Below are 27,231 nucleotides of genomic sequence, written 5' to 3' on the forward strand. Positions count from 1 at the left end.
ATTTGCAAGAATCCACTTTGCTGTGACTGTAAACCACCAAGTTTTTTTTCCTCATGTGGGGTCTCGGCCTAAAAGAAGTCAGAATACATTTCTGATAACCTTGCAAAAAACAGCAGCTGCAGTTTAAGGCTAAGGCCCCACGGGATGACCTGCAGCCAAAAAGCGTTGCGGGAAAAACTACGGCGGCAACGCATCCCATGGGGCCTTAGCCTTAAACTGCAGCTGCTGTTTTTTGCAAGGTTGTCATAAATGTATTCTGACTTCTTCTTTTAAGCCGAGGCCCCACATGAGGAAAAAAACGCGGTGTTTTACAGTCAAAGCAAAGTGGATGGGATTCTAGCAAATAGCATCGCCACTTGAAGGGAAAATATGCATTGAGGACATGCAGCGATTTCCAAAACCATTGCGGTTTTGGAAACTGCAGCATGTCAATTATATCTACAGAAACCAGCCAGCGGTTTCCCTATAGATATAACTGAAGCACAAAGTCCACAAACTTTCTGTGCAATGCACTGTGGGAAGAACTGCAATGCGTTGCTGATGCGGCTTTTTCTCCAGGACGCCACAAGGGGCATTAGCCTTAAAGGGAACCTGTCAGCAACTTTTTCCCTGAACAAATAAGGACACCAAGCTGTAGGTCACATTATACTGACTACAATGATGTGCAGACAAGAAATCTGTCAGCATTGCCATTTTTGAGGAATTAAAGTGTGAATCGCTTCATGTATATATGTCAACGTCAAATGGAATCAAGAGGGTGTCTCATTGCAATGGCAGAATCACTTTGAAAAACCCTTTTAATTTATTGACAGTCGCATTTATTCTGATCTATATTTAAAGGGGTTAACAGGCTTTTAGTATTGATGGCCAGTAATGTTTACTTACCGTGAGCTGCACTATTCACTTGCCATATACACTGTACTAGCAAGGGTAGGTTCTACAATGCTGAACTATTGGAGTCTAAGGTAGAGTGCTGCAGCACCTATGCTCGCTGCTACAGTTTACATTGCACGGCGAATGAACAGTACAACTCGCAATATATAAACATTACTGAGCCACAATGTCTTGTTAACAGTTGACACCCAGACCCGACAGATCTAATACCTATACTAAGGACAACAGCAACTTGTCTGTGCAAGGATACTTGACCGGTATTGTAGATTAGTGGCAGTCACTTAGGAATTGATTATCAAATGCCTGATCAAACACAGTGCATGGACAACTGGTCCCTGTGTTGAAATAGAAGCAATAGAATGCAAAATAGTTTACTCTCCTTTTCCATGTACTCAGTTTCCAGTGTCAATGGCTCCCTGCTTCTGTTTAAATTAATTTTTAATTACATTATCTCTGTTTTATTATATGTGACTCACATGAAGTTCAAATTTGCATCCTTTTCCTGAAAGCAGAAATCTTGGTTATTGGCTAAAAGAATTTTTATATTTGCGCAGGCAGCAAAGCAATCTTCCAATACTTTTCTACTATGGGAACAAAACAAAGCCAGAGAAAGTGCGCCCCAAGCACAACTCACTGACCTTAAATGTTCCCCTGGCTTATAACTTACAAGCCTGTAACATAAAAAACTCTTCGTGAAAAAAAATAGATTATACCAGACCCATCTACCTGAGAAATAACGGACATACACTCACCGGCCACTTTATTAGGTACACCATGCTAGTAACGGGTTGGACCCCCTTTTGCCTTCAGAACTGCCTCAATTCTTCGTGGCATAGATTCAACAAGGTGCTGGAAGCATTCCTCAGAGATTTTGGTCCATATTGACATGATGGCATCACACAGTTGCCGCAGATTTGTCGGCTGCACATCCATGATGCGAATCTCCCGTTCCACCACATCCCAAAGATGCTCTATTGGATTGAGATCTGGTGACTGTGGAGGCCATTGGAGTACAGTGAACTCATTGTCATGTTCAAGAAACCAGTCTGAGATGATTCCAGCTTTATGACATGGCGCATTATCCTGCTGAAAGTAGCCATCAGATGTTGGGTACATTGTGGTCATAAAGGGATGGACATGGTCAGCAACAATACTCAGGTAGGCTTTGGCGTTGCAAAGGTGCTCAATTGGTACCAAGGGGCCCAAAGAGTGCCAAGAAAATATTCCCCACACCATGACACCACCACCACCAGCCTGAACCGTTGATACAAGGCAGGATGGATCCATGCTTTCATGTTGTTGACGCCAAATTCTGACCCTGCCATCCGAATGTCGCAGCAGACATCGAGACTTATCAGACCAGGCAACGTTTTTCCAATCTTCAATTGTCCAATTTCAATGAGCTTGTGCAAATTGTAGCCTGTTTCCTGTTCTTAGCTGAAAGGAGTGGCACCCGGTGTGGTCTTCTGCTGCTGTAGCCCATCTGCCTCAAAGTTCAACGTACTGTGCGTTCAGAGATGCTCTTCTGGCTACCTTGGTTGTAACGGGTGGCTATTTGAGTCACTGTTGCCTTTCTATCAGCTCAAAACAGTCTGGCCATTCTCCTCTGACCTCTGGCATCAACAACGCATTTCCGCCCACAGAACTGCCGCTCACTGGATGTTTTTTCTTTTTCGGACCATTCTCTGTAAACCCTAGAGATGGTTGTGCGTGAAAATCCCAGTAGATCAGCAGTTTCTGAAATACTCAGACCAGCCCTTCTGGCACCAACAACCATGCCACGTTCAAAGGCACTCAAATCACCTTTCTTCCCCATACTGATGCTCGGTTTGAACTGCAGGAGATTGTCTTGACCATGTCTACATGCCTAAATGCACTGAGTTGCCGCCATGTGATTGGCTGATTAGAAATTAAGTGTTAACGAGCAGTTGGACAGGTGTACCTAATAAAGTGGCCGGTGAGTGTAAACCAATATGAATATAAATTATTGTATGTAGCTATATAAACTTGCACTATCCTAAATCAGCATCTCTCTTTTTTCAATACTAACTTCCTTCTGTATAGGTGTTTGTGATCTGAGCAAGTTAATGCGGACAAACAGTATATAGTTACACATTTCTAAGGACAATTTTATGCTGCTTGTATATGGAAAACAAAAACTGCAAAGTCAGGTCAGTTCGAGACAAATAATTTTAAATGATTTTATGGTTTGTCTTGTTTTCTTCTCATATTTATTCGTAATAACATTTATACTTGGTGATGTGCATAATGTTTTCTTATGATTTTTGTGTTACTGGGGTACTGATACCAGATAGGAACTCAGTTTGAAACAAGTAATCGGTAATCTGGCCTGGTCCAGGATGACAACTCAACTGGATCCAAGTAAAACCCTTAGGGTAAGTTCACACAGGGTTTTTTGGTCAGGATTTTGAGGCCGTATCCACCTCAAAATCCTGACCAAAAAGACAGCTCCAGGGGGCCACATGGTAGCTCAGTGGTTAGCACTGCAGCCTTGCAGCTCTGGGGTCCTGGTGTTCAAATCCCACCAAGGGCATAAAAAAAACATCTGCAAGGAGTTTGTATGCTCTCCCCGTATTTGCATAGATTTCCATCCCATATCCCAAAAAGACATACTGACAGAAAAAAAAATGTACATTGTAAGCTCACAATCTACATTTAAAAAAAAAAAAAAAAAAAAAAGACGGCTTCTATTGAAATCAATGGGAGCCGGTCAGTTCTTTTTTCCGGGAGCCGTTTGTTCTGGCTCCCGGAAAAAGAAGCGAGATGCTCATTGTTTCAGGCGGATTCGCCTCGCGACATCTGCCTGAAGACACTCCCTCCCGACTAGGCCCATTCATTTGGGCCTAATCCGGAGCGGAGTGCGCGACTGGATGCCGCTGCACTGCACTGGCATCCAGTCGCGGCCACCCGTATTTAAGTCCAGAACCTGGGGCGGGCTCCGCCTCAGGTTCCGGACCAAACATCCCGTGTGAACTTACCCTAAGGAGGAAAAGAACCCCTCAATCTCACACTCTTCCAAGTCCTGGGACCCAGGGGCAGGCAAAAAATGTTCCTCCTCCATGGAATCTTACTATAGGAAATTAAATCAAAGGGACAGTCACATTCTATAAAGGGAAAATTTTCAATTTATTTACAAAACACATCAGCATTTCTTGTATCAGTCATTTCCAGTTGGGTTAATTCTCCAGAATCTCAATTAAAATGGTAGTCCAGGATAACTTTTTTTTTTTTTGCAAGCAGGCCAGGGACGGTAAAAAAAAAAAAAAAAAAATCACGCATGTTCACCTGTCCCTGTGGTGCTCTGATGTCTTACACCATGATCTGGTCTAGGTTTGTCAGAAGTCCCAAACGTAAGTGATCGTTGAGGCCAAAAAAGGAACCAGAACGTCACTCGCATATGTCTCGTGTCCTCTACTTAGGCTGCTGATTGGCTTCAGCGGTGACATAGAGCAGGGATTCCTCCAAAACAAGATCGACAGGGTCAGACCGCAGTGGAAGACCTCACAGCACCGGGGAAAAGTGAGTAGTTTTTTTTTTTATTTTTCACCTTCCCAAGCCTCTTTGCAATAAAAGTTATCATGGAAAACCTATTTAATTATTTGGTTATAAGGGGCCAACCAAGGATAATCCAATAAAATAGGAAATGAGGGAGAGTGAGCAAATAAAAAATACATATTCTCACAGGGAATATCTCATACCAACAGTTTAAGACAAGGAATGCAGAATCTTATCAATAATTCTAACCAAGTGGTGCCATCAATGGACACATGAAAATGGGAATCTCTAAAGACACATGGTTAATACCCAATCTGTGGGCCAAATCAAAATCTGGCTGCAGCACCACAGTATACAAAATTATAAATTCTCATATTGAGAAATTAAGAGCCACATGGAGAAAACTGGACTAGAGCATCTTTAACCTGAGAGACCTAAGCAACGCTGATAAAAAAGATCGCAGTCACCCAAACACAAGCAATGACCTACTGCTAAATCCTGTATTCTTCTACTGTTTTGCAGCCTTGTTTTCAAGGCACAAAGATAGGCCACAGCAAGCGAGGTGGCATCTGGGTCATTGTATAGGACCCTAAGACAGTTAAGATGGCAGTTGTAAAGAGGAATCTTGAAGCTTCATATTGAATCTATAGCGAATCCCATCCACACATTGCGGAAAAATACATGGACACGCTGTATTTTCCAAAACCATTGCGGTTTTGAAAATCACAGCATGTCAATTATACCAATGGAAACGCTGGCGGTATCCCTATAGATATAATGGAAGCAAAAAATCCACAGAGGAAACCTCTGCAGACTTTCTGTGAAAAGCGCTTTGGGGAAAAACCGTGATGCATTGCCGCCGTGGTTTTTACCGCATCATTTTTTTGCTGCAGCTCACTACGTGTGGCTTTAGCCTTAAACTGTCACCCTTCTTCGTGTTTTTTTTCTCTGCTTGTCTTTCTTTTATATTATATAAAAAGTTTTTTGGGTTTTTTTTGTAGCGTTTCAAATGGAGCTCACACACTGTCCAGCCACACTATCTCACTATATAAAAAAAAAAAAAAAGGAATTTCTGTCTGTCTGTCTGTCTGTTCTTTATGCGCGACCAAACAACTGGAATAATCTTCACCAAATTTGGCATGCAGATACTTCAGGTGTCCAGGAAGGATTAAGACAGGTCTCCACTCACTCATACGTACCATTGCTCAGATACAGCTTTCCCAAAACAATGACACCCCTCCCATTAGCCAATACAAACCTGCAAGTCTTCCACTCATATTCCAACTGGTCACTGGTCATATTCCAACACATGGTCACTCCACATGCACAAACCAGCGCTGATATCCAAACTGAGATACACGCATGAAAGGATTAGATACACAGTTCAGTACACAGTATCACACGCCAGAGGATTAGATATGCGCATCTTCAAACATTACCATACGCCGCAGGATTAGATACGCACGTCTGCACACAGTTACACATGTCGGAGGATTAGATATGCACATCTACACAAAGTTCCACATGCCGGAGGATTAGCTACGCGCATCTACACACAGTACCACACGCTGAAGGATTAGATAAGCACGTCTACACACAGTAACACACATCGGAGGATTATATACGTGCGCCTGCACACAGTTCCACACACTGTAAGATTAGATACGAGCCTCTGTACATAGTACCACATTGCGGCAGGAGTAGATATGCGCCTCTGCACACAGTACCACACGCCGGAGGATTAGATACACACCTCTGTACACAGTTCCACATGTCGGAGGATTAGATACGCGCATCAGCACACAGTACCACATGTTGCAGAATTAGATACGAGTGTATGCACAGAGTTCCACATGCCGCAGAAGTAGATGTGCGCCTCTGCACACAGTACCACACGCCGGAGGATTAGATACCTCTGTACACAGTTCCACACACCGGAGGATTAGATTCACGCGTCAGCACACAGTACCACATGTTGCAGAATTAGATAAGAGCGTATGCACAGAGTTCCACATGCCCCAGGAGTAGATACGTGCCTCTGCACACAGTACCACACGGCAGAGGATTAGATACATGCCTCTGCACACAGTACAACACATCAGAGCTTTACTCCAGGTTTCCATAGCAACCCAGCCATTTTTCTTCACTACTGTTTGTCAGCTTTATTGGGGCAGACACTGTAGATGACACTGTTACACAAGGTCACATTCACACAGCTTTACTCCAGGTATCCATAACAACTGATCAAAGATTTTTCACTAGTTTCCAAACTGAGATACACATGATCACATGACGCTTATGGATACAAACACAAACTACATACAAAATAAATCAGTGCAAAACTGGGAAATTCTTATGGGGTCACTACACAAACAAAAAAATGAAATATACCCGTGAGAAGCCGGGTCCTCCTGCTAGTTCCAATATATAAGTGGTATGCAGCATAGACACTATTCAAATGAATGAGACTGTGCTGCAAAACTATACAACACAGATAAGAGTAGCGCACTGTTTCTAGAAAAAAAAAATACAGACCTGTTTTCTGATCACATACAATCTTTTGTACTCAAATATTAAGAGCAACACTGCAGGCTATGAAATTAAACATGCATACCTTCTAGTCTACAATTTTACCGACAAAGTTAATTTAAGCATAATGTTCTTTCCTGAATATTAAAGGCACCATTTGACGAACCACATAACCTCAGAAGCTTAAAATGACATTACATCATCAAAATTCTAGCCACAATGTATGCACAATGATCACTTCCAACAGAAAAGTTAACATTAGTAGTATATGATTTTAACCACATATTTCAACAAGTAAACATTGTATGAATAATGTTCAGTAACTGAACATTGTACATAGTAAGTGTGTACCAAACATAGATCATGCGAAAAACTAAGGACGTTGCACATTATAGGAGTTATCTGGTGAATTAGTGAAGTTACCTTAGTTCAGAACAGGTCCTGCAGTTCTAGAAACTCAACTTCTGGCCTGGGTAACATGTCACTTGGCTTCCTCACCCCTGTTCCAACCTCTGAAGCATTTGCAGGGAGCTGGCTTACTAGCCTAGCGTAATACTAAATGGCTACACATCGAACTGGAAGAAAGTCAAAAGCGGGGTGCCGCAGGGCTCTGTTCTGGGCCCAGTACTTTTTAATATCTTTATAAATGATCTGGACGATGGAATTATTGGGGAACTCATAAAATTTGCAGATGATACGAAGATAGGAGGAATAGCCAACACTAGAGAGGAGAGAGAGTGTATTCAAAAGGACTTAGACACACTGGAACAATGGGCTGAGGCGAACAAAATGGTATTTAACAGGGACAAATGCAAAGTTCTACATCTGGGTAACAGAAATGTAAAAAACATATATAGTATGGGAGGAATAGAACTAAGTGATAGCATAGGGGAAAAGGACTTGGGCATAATAGTAGATCACAAATTCAACATGAGACAACAGTGCGGTGCTGCTGCAAAAAAGGCTAATAAAATTCTGGGATGTATTAAGACAAGCATTGAATCTAGATCAAGAGAGGTCATTATTCCACTGTACTCTTCCCTGGTCAGACCACACCTGGAATACTGTGTACAGTTCTGGGCGCCTCAATTCAAGAAAGACATCGATATATTGGAGCAAGTCCAGAGAAGAGCAACCAAAATGGTGGAAGGTCTGCAAACCATGTCCTATGAGGAGCGGCTAAAAGAACTGGGATTGTTTCGTTTGCAGAAGAGAAGGCTGAGGGGAGATTTAATAGCAGTCTACAAATATCTGAAAGGTAGTCACAGTGCAGAGGGATCTACCCTATTCTCATTAGCACAAGGAAGTACAAGAAGCAATGGGATGAAACTAAAGGGAAAGAGATACAGATTAGACATTAGGAAAAACTTTCTGACAGTGAGGGTAGTGAGAGAGTGGAATAGGCTGCCACGGGAGGTGGTGGGCGCTCCATCAATGGAAATCTTCAAGCGGAATCTGGATAAACATATAGCTGGGATGATTTAGGAAAACCTGCACTCGCAGGGGGTTGGACCCGATGGCCCTTGAGGTCCCTTCCAACTCTACCATAAGAATAAGAATAAGAATAATAGCCAAAACAGTGCCCTTCCCTAACATGGCCAATGTGTACAAAGGGAAGCTAAAAAAAATTATTCAGAATGGAATGGAATTAGAGAAAAGCTTCATTTGCATCACTTTCTTACAAGCTTCGTATTTCCAAACGCAAAAAAAAAAAAAAAACATTTTCATTGGAGTCACCATATTTTTCTATTTCTGTGTACAATGATGCATAAGGCATTTTTTGGCTGGGTGATATGTACTTTTCATTTATACCATTATGAGGAATGTTTATTGCTTTGATCACTTTTTATCCAAATTTTAATGTAAGGTGAAATGGCAAAAAAAAGATTTTTCAGCTCTTTTGATTTCACCACATGGGAAATAATTTTAGTTAAGTTTGTAGACTGGGAGTTTTCAGACACAGAGTTATCTAATGTGTATGTGTTTTAGGGAAAGGGGGTGATTTGAACTTCTAGTTCTTTTTATTCATTTATTAAATTACTTTTATCCCCCTAGCCCCCTACAGATCTTGACCCCAGGGGGGAGGGGTGTCTAATCAATAATGCATTATAAAATCCCTATACTTCCATCACAGGCTGCCAAGCGCAGAAGTATTCAAGTGACAGGCCTAGAAGCCTTTAATAGGCTCTTCGCTGTCATACTAATGGAATTCTGGTGCCGCTGATTCACCCTATAATGCTGGCACCCATTAATATAAAGGAATATTGTGCTTTAGTCATGTTTGACTGAGATATTAGGAGCTAACTAATTTACCAAAACTATTTCTGTGGGCAGGGAGCAGCTTCATCTAGTCATGCAGTCATTACAATAAATCAATCCCGGTGATGTGTGATAGACAGGTCCTGATCGTTGGACATCATCCTGATTTAGAACAATAAGTGCATGACTAAATGAAGCTGCTCCTCATTCCCCATGACTAGTTAAGGTGAATTTGCATATGCCAGTCTAAGGTTTTAAAAGCTTATAACTTGATATTTTAGGAATAACAAGTTTAATGAGGGGACCAAGTTCATTACTTGATGCTACATGTGCTGGAGCCAGTTTATGGTGGAAAATCCACCGGACAGGTTCCCTCTATGGCTCTTTTCAGACATATAATTTAGCACCTTCCTCTAGAACAGTGGTTCTCAACCTTACTAATCCCGCGACCCTTTAATATAGTGCCTCATGTTGTGGAGACTACAACCATAATTTTTTTTTTACCTCCAATACTTCTGCTTTCAACAGAGTAGCTGCTTTAAAGGGATCCTATCATTCAGATGACATTTTCTTGTGCCTAACACATAGGAATAGCCATAAAGGGGTTGTCCCATGAAAAGCATCCTATCTATACTGCTAGTTTATGTGGGTTTAAGTCTTTTCCTAAATACATTGCTTTATCAAAACTGCTTTGTTTGGCCGCGATCTTAATTTATTCACTTCATTGTTGACACTGCGTTTCTATGGCCACTGGCTTATCTGCCCATTTCCCAAGTGACTAGCTACCTGCTCTCGGGGGGGAGGAGCTGACAAGCAACGGAGCTCCTCAGATAGGGGAGGGGGGAGGTGAGAGCTCAGGGATTACGGTGCTGTCTATCTTCAGCTTTTCCACTTATCAGCCGGTTTAATTGAATTTGGCTGATAAGGGCTGAGATGAGGAGTCCGTTACCTCTGTATGTAATGCAGCTGACTCAAATCCAGCTCTTCTACATCAGTTTCCACATCAGCTTTATACTGTGGTAATGCATTTACAACCAATCCCTCATTACTGACTGGAAACATAGCAGATAGCAGAGCAAGTGAAACCCCGCCCACCAATGTCCTGAGAAATACAGGAAGTGAAGAGAGCACAGAACAAGAGTTATGGGAAAACCCCTTTAAGAAAGGCTATTCGTTTCCTACCTTTAGATGTCTTCTCCGCGCCACCGTTTCATAGAAATACCGGTTTTCGCCAGTATGCAAATGAGTTCTCTCGCAGCACTGGGGGCGTGCACCAGCTCTCAAACAGTACTGGGGGCGTCCCCAATGCTGCCAGAGAACTCTCCAGCCCGCCTCCATCTTCTTCAGGAACGTTGTCTTCCTGTGTCTGTGCCTATTCCGATGTGTTAGGCACAAAAAATGCCATCTGAATGATAGGATCCCTTTAAACACAACAGCTGCTCTCTACACGTGTGACTGGTCACATAATTACTTTATGGCAACAACCCTGTTGCATACACCTGTATTTGTACGGGGTGTATGTGTTGGGGTTGTCACAATGATGTCATGATGCCGGGTACTCGTATGTGGGAGGACCTGCCTGGAGACTGACAAAGGTAGGGCCGGTTTTAGACAAACTGTAGCCCAGTCAAAATTAAAACCGAGGCCTCATATGCTGATATACCAACAATGCCATCATATTTCCACTGGAAGCCCCTTTAATAACTTCCCCTTTCTACCTCCAAAACAGAAACAACCACCCCCTTTTATGCCCAATCACAATTCAAATAAGTAGTGGACCTTCCCCTGTGTGTCTCCACGTGTCTCTTCATGTGCATTAATTATAGTTGATTAATAAAATATTTATGTATTTTTATTGGATTGGTTCTATTTTTTTGGAGTTATAAAGATGAAAAGACCCCAGAGTATAATAATTGTTCATGGGTGTTCATTATGGGGCATAATGGTGTGTGGGGGCCACTATGGGGCATAATAGAGCGCAAAGGAATGTGTCGGAGGTCAGCCGGTTGAGGTCTTTAGTGTCAGTCAGGAAGGGGGGGGCCCTGTCAAAAGTTCGCCACGGGGCCCGCCATTCCTAGTTACGCCACTGACTCTGACTGTACTGAAACTGCAAGATAAGACATTATCACTGTACAGTATGAGGCAATGCATCAACTAACTAGCCAACAGTAGCCTCCTCCCCCTCACTCTATGTAAACAGTCTGGATAAAGGGGCTGTCCCATAACAAGGATCCTATCTATACTGCTAGTTTATGTGCATATAAGACTTTTTCTAAATACACTGCTTTATCAAAACTGCTTTGTTTGGTCGCTATCTTAATTTATTCACTTCATTGTTTACATGCGTTTCTATGACCATGGGCCCCGAACCATGGGCTTATCTGCTCAGTCCCCAACTGACGTAGCTGCCTGCTCTCAGGGGGGGAGGGAGGGGCTGAGTGCTGAGAGCAGCTCTGAGCTGTGTATGCCACAGACAAGCAACGGAGCTCCTCAGATAGGGGAGGGGGGAGGTGAGAGCTCCGGGATTTCTGAGCTCTTATCTCCTGCTCTTCCACTTATCAGTCGGTTTAATTGAATTTGGCTGATAAGGGCTGAGATAGGGAGTCCGGTACCTCTGTATGTATTACAAACTGACTCAAATCCAGTATTGCTACAGCAGCTTCATACTGTGGTAATTCATTTACAACCAATCCATCATTACTGACTTCAAACATAGCAGATAGCAGAGCAAGTGAAACCCCGCCCACCAATGTGCCAAGAAAACCAGGAATTGAAGAGAGCACACAGCCTGCAGGTTGGTGAACAAGTGTGATGGGAATACCCTTTTAAATCAAGAATTCAGTTTTTGAATTCAATGTTGCAAAACTGACAATGTTTACTTAATTCAATAGATTTTTAGAATCATATACCAGAGAGGGCTCTATCTGAAACAGTCTTTTAAAGTCAGTTAATAAAGGTGGCATGAACCTACCCTAACAGATAAAGTCAATACAATTAAGAAATAAACCAAAATTAAACAATAAAGTGACCATAAAAAGTAATACAATTCAAACACTCACTCATATTTTAGATTCTTGAAAGCAGCCTAAAGGTTTGTTTTTAGTTTAAGAACCAATGGTAACCCAACTGAGCGCAAAATAGATACAGTCCTATGAAAAAGTTTGGGCACCCCTATTAATCTTAATCATTTTTAGTTCTAAATATTTTGGTGTTTGCAACAGCCATTTCAGTTTGATATATCTAATAACTGATGGACACAGTAATATTTCAGGATTGAAATGAGGTTTATTGTACTAACAGAAAATGCGCAATATGCATTAAACCAAAATTTGACCGGTGCAAAAATATGGGCACCTCAACAGAAAAGTGACATTAATATTTAGTACATCCTCCTTTTGCAAAGATAACAGCCTCTAGTCGCTTCCTGTAGCTTTTAATCAGTTCCTGGATCCTGGATGAAGGTATTTTGGACCATTTCTTTCTACAAAACAATTCAAGTTCAGTTAAGTTTGATGGTCGCCGAACATAGACAGCCCGCTCTCAAATGATCTGAAAACAAAGATTGTTCAACATAGTTGTTCAGGGGAAGGATACAAAACGTTGTCTCAGAGATTGAACCTGTCAGTTTCCACTGTGAGGAACATAGTAAGGAAATGGAAGACCACAGGGACAGTTCTTGTTAAGCCCAGAAGTGGCAGGCCAAGAAAAATATCAGAAAGGCAGAGAAGAAGAATGGTGAGAACAGTCAAGGACAATCCACAGACCACCTCCAAAGAGCTGCAGCATCATCTTGCTGCAGATGGTGTCACTGTGCATCGGTCAACTATACAGCGCACTTTGCACAAATAGAAGCTGTATGGGAGAGTGATGAGAAAGAAGCCGTTTCTGCACACAAGTTTACGCCACAAATAGAGTTGCCTGAGGTATGAAAAAGCACATTTGGACAAGGCAGCTTCATTTTGGAAACAAAAATTGAGTTGTTTGGTTATAAAAAAAAGGCGTTATGCATGGCGTCCAAAAAGAAACAGCATTCCAAGAAAAACACATGCTACCCACTGTAAAATTTGGTGGAGGTTCCATCATGCTTTGGGGCTGTGTGGCCAATGCCGGCATCGGGAATCTTGTTAAAGTTGAGGGTCGCATGGATTCCACTCAGTATGAGCAGATTCTTGAGAATAATGTTCAAGAATCAGTGACGAAGTTGAAGTTACGCCGGGGATGGATATTTCAGCAAGACAATGATCCAAAACACCGCTCCAAATCCTCAGGCATTCATGCAGAGGAACAATTACAATGTTCTGGAATGGCCATCCCAGTCCCCAGACCTGAATATCATTGAACATCTGTGGGATGATTTGAAGCGGGCTGTCCATGCTCGGCGACCATCTAACTTAACTGAACTTGAATTTTTTGTCCAAAATACCTTTATCCAGGATCCAGGAACTGATTAAAAGCTACAGGAAGCGACTAGAGGCTGTTATCTTTGCAAAAGGAGGATGTACTAAATATTAATGTCACTTTTCTGTTGAGGTGCCCATACTTTTGCACCGGTCAAATTTTGGTTTAATGCATATTGCGCATTTTCTGTTCGTACAATAAACCTCATTTCAATCCTGAAATATTACTGTGTCCATCAGTTATTAGATATATCAAACTGAAATGGCTGTTGCAAATACCAAAATATTTAGAACTAAAAATGATTAAGATTAATAGGGGTGCCCAAACTTTTTCATAGGACTGTATTATGGTGTGTTGGTGCAGAATGATTTGGGTAAACATGCTGGTTAAAGGGGTTATTCACTTTTATAAAACTGATGGCCTATCCTTAAAGGAAATGTATCAATTGTATTATTGTATTATTTCCTAATCTGTTTTAATTTTTTTTTAATTTCCTGGAGTGTGTCTCTGTTGCCACAAGCCACGTACAATATATTGACCACACGACCCCACGGGCACACCAACAATGGAGCGGCAGCACCATGTGAACAGATGTTTTTTTTTGTTGTTGTTTTTTTTTAAATCACCTTACCATTTTGCCTCAGTCAGGGGATCCACCTACTGGCTTTCAGTCCTCTGAAACAATATGGTATGGTGAATTTTTTGAGATCTGCTCATAAGGTGTGGTGCTACATGGTGTTCGCCGCTACTGTGGTGCTGTGCCTGTGGGGTTTTATGGCCCAGAGCCTGGGGTCTTGGTCTGGTAGCAAGGGTGTTGATGGACCGCTGGGTCGCTACCCCTGTGGGCACTGCTTTGCGGTGTTGGTGGTTGCAGTGCAGCACCCAGTAAAGTAGGGAACCACAATATAGAGGTCGCTGTGAAGTGGCTAGTGGGATTATGCACCTTGAGTAATATGTATACTAAGAACCTCTTATTCATTTATGTAGATTTCATTGAGAAGCATTAGATTAATGTATAGGATTGAGATGCGCGGTCCATGGTCTTTTTTTCTCTATAGTATACAAATAATATACTGTAGATAGCACAGCCCCGTACTTCAAGCCTCTATACCATACACAGTGTCAAAAAAAGAAAGAAGAGAATCTACTCTTTCATATAACACCAAGAGCAAGAGTCTACATTTTCTGTACATGTTACACAGCCCAATACTCCAGTAGCCCCTATTACATACACAGTTACTAAGTAAGAAGCAGGAACAGCTCTCAATACAGAAGCAAGGGAAAGAATAAAGAGATGTAGGATTTCACAGAAAGGAGCCATAATTTCAATAAATTAAATATGACACTTTTTTTTTTTTTTTTTTTTTTAATTTTCACAATTTTTTTTTTTTTAAGGGATTCTACCATTAGAATCCCCTTTTTCAGTACTCCCTCATTGGAATATACTTAGGAAAGGCTATTCTTCCCCTACCTTTAGAATTCTTCGGCACAGGGGACAGTCCCCCTGCGTTCAAACAGAACAGGGGGTGTCCTTCTGTTCTTCTACAGCTGCATCCTCCTGTCGTCTACTTCCGGCGTGACTGCGTTCGCTTGTGTAGCAGCCACAGAAACATGGCCGACAAGACATGTGCAGAGCTGACTGCGCATCGGGCAGAGCTGACTGCACGTCTTGCCATGTTTCTGTGGCCACTACATGAGCAAACGCAATCTCGCCGGAAGAAGGCGACAGATGGATGCGGCTGTAGAAGAAGAGGGGCATTGCTGGAGAGTCTTCAGGCGGCACAGGGGACGCCCCCTGTTCTGTTTGAATGCAGGGGGACCGTCCCCTGTGCTGAAGAATTCTAAAGGAAGGGGAAGAATAGCCTTTCTTAAGGATATTCCAATGAGGTAGTACTGAAAAAGTGGATTCTAATGGTAGAATCCCTTTAATAACCCCCTACCACACAACATGTAATGAAAACACAAACTCAGATTTAAAATAAGAAAAATGGGGTCTGAGCATTAAGCTCAAAACTGGCTGCGTACTTGAGGTGTAAAGGGGTGTTCCCATCTTATGAAGTTATTCCCTAGCTGAAGCTTCAACTATCCCCGATGCTTCCACTGAAATTAATGGATCGGTGTGCATCCATCCACCTGCTTTATTCCAAAAAGAGGCCAAAACTCCCTGTTCTCCTAATCATGAGGGTCTCAGCAGTCAGACCCCCTCCGATCTGAAAGTTATCCTCTATGCTGCAGAGAGCCTATCACAATACCACAAATAGGCCATAGATTTTAGATTGACAGGGGTCCAACTGACTGAAGTTCCCAGCATTTTTTACAACAGTCAGATCCTGACTATCTAAAATTCATGACCTATCTTAACGCTAAGCCATTCATTTTATAAAGGGTGCCTTTCATTCAGAATAAAGCATCCACTTACCACCACTCCCCCCCCCTTCTGAATGCTTTATGGTGGCGGTCACACATCATTTGTTTACCTACTCTCCATCTTACAAGGACATGGCCTAAACAAGTATTTTAATATTATTTGCTTCCCTCTGTAGTGATATTCATGCAGTAGTTGTACCGTGGAGATCTGATATCTATAGTACTGTCTGAACAATTGAGATGTTGAGGTTTGTCTGCTTTTTGAACCCATTGAAGCATTCAACTGTACTCAAATCTGAATTCCTGTTAACATACAGTTTCTGTCATTCATTCTGTTACTTCTAGAGGATAAAACTCTGACCAAGGTCATGTGATGAGCACTCAGGTGCAGGCAGATGTCTGATTACTGTGCTGTGACTGTAACGAGCGGCACCTGTGTGCTAATCACATGACCAGGACTGTAAATCACATGACCATGGTCAGAGTTTTATCCACTAGAAGTAACAGAATGAATGACAGCAAGTAGAGATCTAGAAAACCGTGAGGAATTGATACAGAAAGTATATTGGAGAATTGTATAGCTTTTTATTGTACATTTGTCAATATTGGTCTGAAAGTGGCCAACCCCTTTAAGCTTCATCCACATGCTCATGTGCAGTCTGTGGGTCAGAATGTCATCCATGGTTTTCACGGACCCATATTTTTGCAATATGGGCCCAATGAAATATATAGGACTGTACTTTTATCCACAATTGCTGACTCGCAACTGCAGATAAAAATAAGTTTGTGTACATGAGGCATTACAGTATATGTGGCATCTCTAAATAGCACAATAATATTGTTCAAGATCAAAACAAAAGTATTTTTCAAACATCTCTAAACATTATCCTTACATGCAATGTATTTATACATAGGCATCAACAACTGCATTAATACACAGAAAAAGTAAATGTATATTTCTCTCACCGTAAATTCCTTATATCCCATAATTTTAGGCAATCACCAATGGCCATGGTCACAAAAAGATTATATGCATCAGCTGGTTGTGTACTAAACGCAGAGCCCTATGTACAAAAAAAATAAACAAGAAAATAAGTTCAACAGACTAAATAGGCCTGTCATACATAGTATATTTTTTTTTAATACACCGGAAAGTAGTGCATACAACTAACACAGTATCCACAAACAAGATAATGCCACAAGTAGGTCTATATTAACCTGAACATGACCACCTGCTATCTTCTGAAAGCAGGCAATGCAAGACCTAATTTATTTGTTTTTCTTATTTATACACGGTCTACCAATAAGTATTTGGACAGCCATGCAAATGAAGATATCTGTGGTCATGAGGTAGATCACACCTTCCACTGTTAAATAGGAAACACCATTGGCATTAGTGGCATGCAAGATGCCACGAAATACAGAGTTGTCCGATTTCGAGAAAGGGGTAATGGGAGATAGAGACCGACAAGTGCTGGCCAGAGAAACTGCACCCAACTGATGGCTCACATACACCAGGAGTTTCAACAGGCATCCGGAAGTATTGTGTCGATCAATACCATCCGTAAGGAAGCATCTGCTGGGTTCTACCAGCTTTTGAATATGAATAAATGTTGATGTCAGAAAGCCTCTTCCATTTCCCAATGGAAGAAAGTGGTGAGTGGTATCCATTGTTATGAAAATGATGTGGAGGGCCATGATGCATCTTCTCTAACTTTGTTTGACACCCTTACCTCCTCGGACTCTCTGTCCTGCCTTTCATTGCCCTTTTTTTCATTATGTAGCTGCACACAGTAACTACAAGCCAGTTGAAAGGCATTAAGCATGTGCTTGAATGTTTTTTTTTTATTCTGATTTCAATAAACAGACTATACAACAATGAGTATTTGGGGTCCTTATGAATACACACTGCAGTATATTCAGAATAAAACTACTAATCTACTTCTAATGGTGAAACGTTAAGTGATAAACATCCATAGAACAACATTTTCCTTCACTACCCTTTATCCTGAAATACATTTTCATGCAAACATAGAGTAGCTTTTAGGTCGGAATGTTCTTCTACTTAACTGTAATGCATTCTACTTAAACTAAATGATTTATAAGTTCCATTAATAGTTTTCTGACTTAAGTAAACAAGTTAGGCTTTTCTTTCTAAACCACAGTCTATTCTGCGCCTCCATTTCAGCCTCAAGAGATTTCATGTCCACAGCCTTGACAGCATCCAGTGCTTACTCAGGCCAAAATCACTCAGCTGAGTGAGCAAAAGAATAGAAGACCAGTAGCAGAATGACTGCACACGTGTTGTAAGTGATATGCAAGCATTTCAACACAGCTAAGTATTTTACCAGATCACTCTGTACTTAAGTGTATGCTTACATATTCTTAGAACTGTTGAAATTATACCAATTCAGTAGGAATTTGAGCTTCAAACAGACATACAAAATAGTGTTCTTTTTATATACAATATTTCATTAAACTACCACAAATGATGACTGGTTTTGGCACAATGAAGTCATATCCTGTATGTAGTTGAATATACAAAAGCATTATGTCAAAAATGTAAATTAGGCAGTAATCTATAAACCCATACTGTACATATACAGGTAAACTAAGCGGTGTGAACAGAACTCCACCTGTGCAATTTCTAAAAATCCCAGCCCATCCAGTAACGCACAAGTCGGCTGTCAACTTTCCCTATAAGATTGTACAAGCTCTTCTTTTGTTTGGCTCATCATGACACATGTATCTCAGTGGGGCTCACCAGGATTCTGGTTAACTCTGTCAGAATCGAGCAATTTTTTTTTTCTTTCGTTTTTTTTCTTTTGCAGAGCAAGCAGAATTATTAATGGTATCTAGAGATGAGCAAATAGTATTCGAAACTCTACCTTTGAATACCTCGCTCCCATAGGAATGAATGGAAGCGGCCGAACACCAAGGGGTTAGGCGCCGGCCGCTTCCATTCATTTCTATGGAGCAAGGTATTCAAAACTAGAGTTTCGAATAGTATTCGCTCATCTCTAATGGTATCATTTCATTTATTTTTATATACTGTACTAGGAAATGGAGAAAAAAAACTTCTTTGTGGGGTAAGATTATTTAAATAAAAATGTGTAATTTTCACTGCATTCTTTTGGTAATTGAAAAATGGTGTGCAATGAACTGACACAAAATATAACAAAAGCTTTTATTTATACATATCTTTATATATATAAATATATATTTTTTTTTCTGTTAACTAAAGTGACAGACCTTCTAACGGAAACCAGTACAGACATCTATTTCATTGTTTCACACATATCATGATTCAGAACAATTTAACTGATTAACACGAATGTGAACACAGCTTTACACAAGAATGTAAATATAGCACACAAATACAAATTTTATATATATATATATATATATATATATATATATATATATATATATATATATATATAATAAATAAACACACATATGTATATGCATTTTACGCATTACGCACGCCAACTTTGAGTCCCGATAGCTAGATCCCAGAGAACATCTGCAGTTTGGGCTATCACTAGTCTGCCCATCCTAGAGGAGAAGGGCAGCAGAAGAGGAAAGGCACACACAAACCTGAGTCTCCCTCCTTTCGTTCTGCATTCTGATAGAATTGTCCACTCACATCCTCTCCTTCCCTCTTGCTATGTCTACAGGCCATATTTTGGACAAAAGAGAAAAGCTGATAAAAGGTTGCAACCCAGGATAGTCCAGATGGTGGATAAGCAGCCCCAATCAAGTTACAAAAAAAATTCAAGCTCTCTTGCAGGCTCAGGAAGCATCAGTGTCAGTCTGACCTATTGATATTTGAATAAAGTAAAACGCTAAGGCAGGAAAACCCAGGAGGACCCCACTGCGGACACAGAGACATAAAAAAGCTAGTTTGCCTAAAAGTACATGAGTAAGCCAAAATCATTCTGGGAAACCATCTTGTGGATGGCTAAGATCAAGATAAGAGCTCTTTGGTAAAGTACATCATTCTAATGTTTACCAAGATCGGAATGAGGCCTACAAAGAAAAGAATACTATACCAACAGACAAACATGGTGCAGGTTCAAAGAAGTTTTAGGGTTGTTTTGCTGCCTCTGGCACTGGGTGCCTTGACTGTGTGCAAAGCAATTCATGAAATCTGAAGATTACTAAAGGATTTTGAGTCACAATTTAGGGCCCAGTGTCAGAAAGCTGGGATTGTATTCTAAATCATGGGTCTTCCAGCAGGACAATGAACCCAAACAAAATTCAAAAAGCACCCAGAAATGGATGGAAACAAAGCGCTGGAGAGTTCTAAATCCTATCGAACACCGGAGGAAAGATCTTAAAATGGCTGTTGGGAGAAGGCAGCCGTCAAATATGAAAGACCTGGAACACCTTGCAAAAGAAGAAGAGTGGTCCAAAATTACAGGTGTAAAGAAGCTTGTAGATGGTTATAGGAAGCCAATAATTTGGTTCGGCCCATTTTTTCAGTTTTATGCATAATTATATTATAGAATTTTCAGCTACTGTGTATACCCGAGTATAAGCCGAATTTTTTAGCCCAGTTTTTGTGCTGAAAAAAAAACCCTTGGCTTTTTTTATAGAAGGGTGGGGGTGGGGGTCTATGACCAGCCACAATATCAATGTATACTGTAGAATCTCCCATAAAATATTGCAAAAAAAAAAAAAAGATTTAAAAGTTCTAAATCACTCCTTTGCCTACAATACATACAAAAGTAGAAAATGACTGTGAGACGCATACACATTAGATATCCCTGTGTCTGAAAGTGCCCGGTCTACTGAATATAGGGTATCTGCAGAGCTCCTGTTCCGTTGGGAAGGGGTTAATAGGAACACTGCAGATACCCTATATTCAGCGAGACTGAATTCCAAGTGGGGGAAGAAAAAACAGTCCTCAAGCTCAGGGAAGGGGCAGACAGACAACCAAAACACCCCCTCCCTTTTCCCAGCACCCAACAACTACTTGACCCAAAACACCATTTGGTATGTATATCCCATTTCTACATCTGGGGTATGATTTTCGTCGGTCAAGCCTTTTTGCCCATGTACCCAACACACGTGTTGGTGGAGATCTGGGGTCTGTTGATAAAGCAGGTCGGGATTACTTGACAGTACTGCAGCACATGTGGAGGCCCAGCACAGATCCTCTTCCAACACATGCATGCTGCCTGTCGCCAGATTTAATTCGCAGTGAAGTGCACTACTTGAAGCTGGACTTCAATTGGCGTGTTCGGGAGGTGCTGCTTAGCTCTATGCTGTCTGCATACTATGTTGCATTTGTGCCTGTATGGTTTGTCAAGGTACACTTCTTATTATATCTTGTCTATGGAAATAAGTGTAACATAAACACCAACATAACATCAACACTGTAGGGGATTATAGGGTTATAGGTTGAACTTGATGGACTGATGTCTTTATCCAACCTCATCTACTATGTAACTATGTAACTCCGACCATTTTAAGTTTTGAAATTTTCCAGTACCTGCTGCTTAACACACTCCCCCCCACCCTCGGCTTATACTCGAGTCAATAAGTTTTCCCAGTTTTTTTAGGTAAAATTAGGGACCTCGGCTTATATTTGGGACAGCTTACACTCGAGTATATACGGCATTTTTTTCTCAGTTTTTTTTGTGTGTGTTGTTCCAATACACACAAAGGAAATAAACATGTCAATAACATTAGCAGATATGTACTGAAAAGTATTTCAAGTAGTCAAAGTAACAGTAGAGTATGTGGAGGCGCTGCATTTTAATAATAAAAAAAATCAAACCAACATTTTCTGACCCAGGAATTGTTGGAACATGCTACTTCTGCATGTCCGACTCTGTGTCCGATTTTTAAAAAAACAGTTTTGCGGTGGAGAGCATAAAACGCTCACCGCCGCTCACGGCCGGACATCTTTCAAACCTATTCAGATGGCCATATAGTGCCATTGTCTGACTGGGAATTCAAAGAATATATTGGGGTTACATATAACTTCAATTCCAGGGAGAAGCTTGTCAGTGTAACGTGGCACTGACGGGCTCAATCGCCGCAACCCAGCTTTCCCAGGATCCTGAATGGAATACACTGACAGTGTATTCCCGTATACCCCATATACAGTCCTATGAAAAAGTTTGGGCACCCCTATTAATCTTAATCATTTTTAGTTCTAAATATTTTGGTGTTTGCAACAGCCATTTCAGTTTGATATAATATTTCAGGATTGAAATGAGGTTTATTGTACTAACAGAAAATGTGCAATATGCATTAAACCAAAATTTGACCGGTGCAAAAGTATGGGCACCCTTATCATTTTATTGATTTGAATACTCCTAACTACTTTTTACTGACTTGCTGAAGCACAAAATTGTTTTTGTAACCTCACTGAGCTTTGAACTTCATAGCCAGATCTATCCAATCATGAGAAAAGGTATTTAAGGTGGCCAATTGCAAGTTGTTCTCCTATTTGAATCTCCTCTGAAGAGTGGCATCATGGGCTACTTAAAACAACTCTCAAATGATCTGAAAACAAAGATTGTTCAACATAGTTGTTCAGGGGAAGGATACAAAAAGTTGTCTCAGAGATTGAACCTGTCAGTTTCCACTGTGAGGAACATAGTAAGGAAATGGAAGACCACAGGGACAGTTCTTGTTAAGCCAAGAAGTGGCAGGCCAAGAAAAATATCAGAAAGGCAGAGAAGAAGAATGGTGAGAACAGTCAAGGACAATCCACAGACCACCTCCAAAGAGCTGCAGCATCATCTTGCTGCAGATGGTGTCACTGTGCATCAGTCAGCAATACAGCGCACTTTGCACAAGGATAAGCTGTATGGGAGAGTGATGAGAAAGAAGCCGTTTCTGCACGTACGCCACAAATAGAGTTGCCTGAGGTATGCAAAAGCACATTTGGAGAAGCCAACTTCATTTTGGAAACAAAGATTGAGTTGTTTGGTTATAAAAAAAAGGCGTTATGCATGGCGTCCAAAAAGAAACAGCATTCCAAGAAAAACACTTGCTACCCACTGTAAAATTTGGTGGAGGTTCCATCATGCTTTGGGGCTGTGTGGCCAATGCCGGCACCGGGAATCTTGTTAAAGTTGAGGGTCACATGGATTCCACTCAGTATCAGCAGATTCTTGAGAATAATGTTCAAGAATCAGTGACGAAGTTGAAGTTACGCCGGAGATGGATATGTCAGCAAGACAATAATCCAAAACAACGCTCCAAATCGACTCAGGCATTCATGCAGAGGAACAATTACAATGTTCTGGAATGGCCATCCCAGTCCCCAGACCTGAATATCATTGAACATCTGTCGGATGATTTGAAGCGGGCTGTCCATGCTCGGCGACCATCAAACTTAACTGAACTTGAATTGTTTTGTAAAGAAGAATGGTCCAAAATACCTTCATCCAGGATCCAGGAACTGATTAAAAGCTACAGGAAGCGACTAGAGGCTGTTATCTTTGCAAAAGGAGGATCTACTAAATATTAATGTCACTTTTCTGCTGAGGTGCCCATACTTTTGCACTGGTCAAATTTTGGTTTATTGCATATTGCACATTTTCTGTTAGTACAATAAACCTCATTTCAATCCTGAAATAGTACTGTGTCCATCAGTTATTAGATATATCAAACTGAAATGGCTGCTGCAAACACCAAAATATTTAGAACTAAAAATGATTAAGATTAATAGGGGTGCCCAAACTTTTTCATAGGGCTGTATACACCCCAAATCCCCGTTCCAACGGTGTGCCCCCCCACCTTCACCTCAGAAATACCCTGCAAGTCCCCTAGCAATAGAATTGGGGCTATATACACCCACTATTTTTGCTACTGCCATATAGTGCCATTGTCTGACTGGGAATTCAAAGAATATATTGGGGTTACAAATACCTTCAAGTCCTGCCACTGCCATATAGTGCCAGTTTCTCACTGGGAATTCAAAGAATATATTGGGGTTATAAATACCTTCAAGTCCTGCCACTGCCATATAGTGCCATTGTCTGACTGGGAATTCAAAGAATATATTGGGGTTACGTGCACCCACAATTTTTGCTACTGGTATATAGTGCCAGTTTCTGAGTGGAAATTCCCCAAATAATTTGGGGATTCATTCACCCTACATCTCAGGCTCTTGCCATATTCACCCAGGTTGTCAGTGCTGCACCAGCTCGTTCCCAGACAGCTCGGCCCGAAAAACACATTACCTATATAGAGGATTTGGACAATGAAGACAACATGTTCTAAATCTAATGTCTGCACCTTCTCCAGAATTAAAAAAAGGCAGCGTTTAACTTTCAAATAACACTGCACAAAGGAAGATCTTATCAGCTTGTCTCATGACATGCTACTAAAAAGTGTCATTTGTGTATCTTAATGTAAATATAGTTGTATAAGCTTTTTGGGTTTTAGGCACTGCCAAGTTATTTATTACCACCCGCTCCCTTATAATGATGATGACGCCAAAGTCACTCTGGGTGTTCAGAGCTCACAGCTTTGGTTGACATTTGTCTTGCTCTCTGTCGGTACCAGCTGTCTTTTTGGATACCGTAAAGTTATGTTGACTTTATTAACAGCTATAGAAGCTTTAGCCAGGTTGTGACGGTGTGTAACCCTAACAACACTAAGTGGGATACACATTAATAGTCAGTCTATGTACGCTAAACGTATCACTGAAGTAATTTTTTTTCCCTCTCCCCTAATATAAGAAAGGAACAGACATTAGACCTAGACCGGGGTTCGAGGCTTGTAAAAATCCAGTATTATTTGTTCTTCATGATGTGAAATATGTGTTGAAAAACAACCCAAGATGAAGTCAGCCATGTGTGCCAGTGTGTTACTTGGCATGCCTTTGCTGGCCCCAACTGTAAGGGTCACTCTCCATTTCCTCCATTTTCCACTCCCCTTCACACCATTTGTGGTGAAGCAATGGGATGCACTGAAGTGCACCCTCTAGCCTCGTGTGGGACAGGGACATCAGATGCCACTCCAACCCCCTCGTCTTCCTCCGCCAGCCAACGGTGCGAAGATGAGAGGAGTGTGCTCTGAATGTTTTCTGCCTAGCAGAGGCTAGTTCTCACTTACGAAAATGGCCCCACTTTGACCTGTATATCAGGCACAATGGTGTAGGTTTCAAAGAAACATGGCACCAACAAGTTGAAAAACGTGGGCCATGTGTGGACCGTGTTTGAGTCTGGCAAGCTCCAGATCTGCTACCAGGTTCCAGCCATTATTCACAGGCGCAAAAATGCCAGGCCCCAGGTGTAGCAGGGAAAAAAAAATGCCATCTCAGCCAGGATGGCATCCCTGACCTCGGAGGCACTGTGCTGTCTGTCCCCCAAGCTGATCAGTTTCAGCACGGCCTGCTGACATCTCCCCACGCCAGTGTTATAGCGTTTGCCGCTAGTAGCTGGGGTGGAGGTTGCAGCATTGTAGGGTTTCAGTCTACTCCTGCCATGAATTTTGGCCTGGGAGAGGAGATAGGCCACCCCAGTTTGCACCCGGGGACCAGACTCCACCACATTCACCCTGCCTGTCATTAAAGATAAGCACTGCAGCATTCCTGACCACAGGCGCTTGTCCATGTGTCGGTGGTCAAGTGGACCTTGCAGCAAAGCGCAGAGCTCTGGGCCCGACTGATGTTATGGGACACATGCAGGCGCAAGGCAGGGACAGCACACCAAGAGAAGTAGTAACGGCTAGGCCCAGCATAGGGAGGTGCCCCAGCTGCCATCTGCTGACGGAAGGCCTGGGTATCCAGAAGCATAAACAAACACCAACATCTCCAGGGCCAGCAGTTTATCGATGAGGCTGTTAAAGGCTTGGGCATGGGGGTGGGTTGTGTTGTACTTCTGCCTGCAATGAAAAGCTTGGGAGATTCGGAGTGGCTGGGAAAGAGGCGAATGATGGTGCAGGCCAAAAGGGCGCATGAGGGTGAACTCCCCAATGTGTCAGAGATAGGTGTGTAGGTGTCCTTGCATCATATACTTGCACCATACTTGGCTTTGGAAGTTAATTTTGTGCAAAAAGTGGTTAAGACAGCAATACCTCAGCTACTCCCGTTCCACTGTCTATTGACAACTCCAGCCCTGAAATTACCACCTTTGGAAGTGGACCACCACTTCTAAGATCCCAAAGGAAGTAGGCAAGAGATGTGCAGTGCAGAAAAAAAGATGAAAAAATAAGTGTAGGCAGTAGAGCACAGAGGGATCGGAGAGGACAGAGCTGGTGTCGGCCAGGTATTCCCACAACATGCGCCTATACTTGTCCCTCCTGGTGACACTAGGCCCCTGAGTGGCAGTAATTTGTCCAGGGGGGGCCATTAATGTGTTCCAGACCTAGGAATAAGTCTTCCAACAGGGTAGAGTTTTGCATGCCTTTGCTTCTACCCACTGTTTTTGCTGCTTAGCTTCCCTCCACATCTACACTGCTTTAGCCCCTAGACATCACCCCTGTCCATGTGGGGTCGGTGGCCTCGTCATCCACCAACTCCTCTTCCAATTGCGCACTGCCCCCTTACTGCAAACCGCACATGACCACAGCTTGCCCTGATGGCAACTGTGTCTCATCATCCCCACTGAGGTCCAGACAAGTCGGTGGCGGGTCCAAAACCCCAAAATTGGAAGGAAATGGCGGATGCTGCAGTATTTCTAACACCTGTTCCTGGTGCTCGGGCCTGGTCTGTGTTGTACCCTGCACCCTGCTTAACGCAGCTGCCATATCCGAAGTTGTGCTGAGCGCATGCTAATGTTTCGTGTCCAGTGCAATGGATGGGATGGGATTTCACATAAGTCTGCCACCCATGGCCACTCATGGTTGAGCAACTGAGGGAGTTGACTTTGACGAACCCGAGGGTTTTGGAGTTGGAACTACATCAAAGGTCTGCGCTGCTCACACACTCTGCTCAACACATGATATGTTTAGTGCCAGCAGTGTGGAGACGTCGCACAACAGCCGTTGTTCCAGCAGGTACAGGCGTTGTAGGAGTGCATAAAGGCTAGCAGCGGCAACTATAGACTTTAAAAACTATCCGCACAAGTGCCACACTTTCACCAGTAGCTCAGGAACATTGGGGTACCTTTTTAAAAAGATTAGCAGCAATGAGTTAAAAACGTGGCCCAGGCATGGAATATGTTGCAGGCTGCCAAGCTACAGAGCCGATCCCAGGTTACGGCCATTATCACACATGACAACATGCCTGGGCCCAGGTGCAGTGGCAAAAACCACATTGCCATCTCATCGAGGATGGCATGACTCACTTGGTAG

At 42.0% G+C, this 27,231-nt stretch overlaps 1 protein-coding gene across 1 annotated transcript in view; it reads right to left on the reverse strand.

Annotated features, from left to right (window-relative positions):
* WDR27 (WD repeat domain 27) overlaps window positions 1-27,231 on the reverse strand; it is a 225,337-nt gene that overhangs the window by 102,847 nt on the left and 95,259 nt on the right. The window contains exon 21 of the mRNA XM_075267691.1: window positions 16,930-17,027. Within this exon, the coding sequence (XP_075123792.1) occupies window positions 16,930-17,027 (98 nt within the window). The remainder of the gene's footprint in view (window positions 1-16,929; window positions 17,028-27,231) is intronic.

Source organism: Leptodactylus fuscus, chromosome 3 (assembly GCF_031893055.1).
Source record: "Leptodactylus fuscus isolate aLepFus1 chromosome 3, aLepFus1.hap2, whole genome shotgun sequence".
NCBI classification, from domain to species: Eukaryota; Metazoa; Chordata; class Amphibia; order Anura; family Leptodactylidae; genus Leptodactylus; species Leptodactylus fuscus.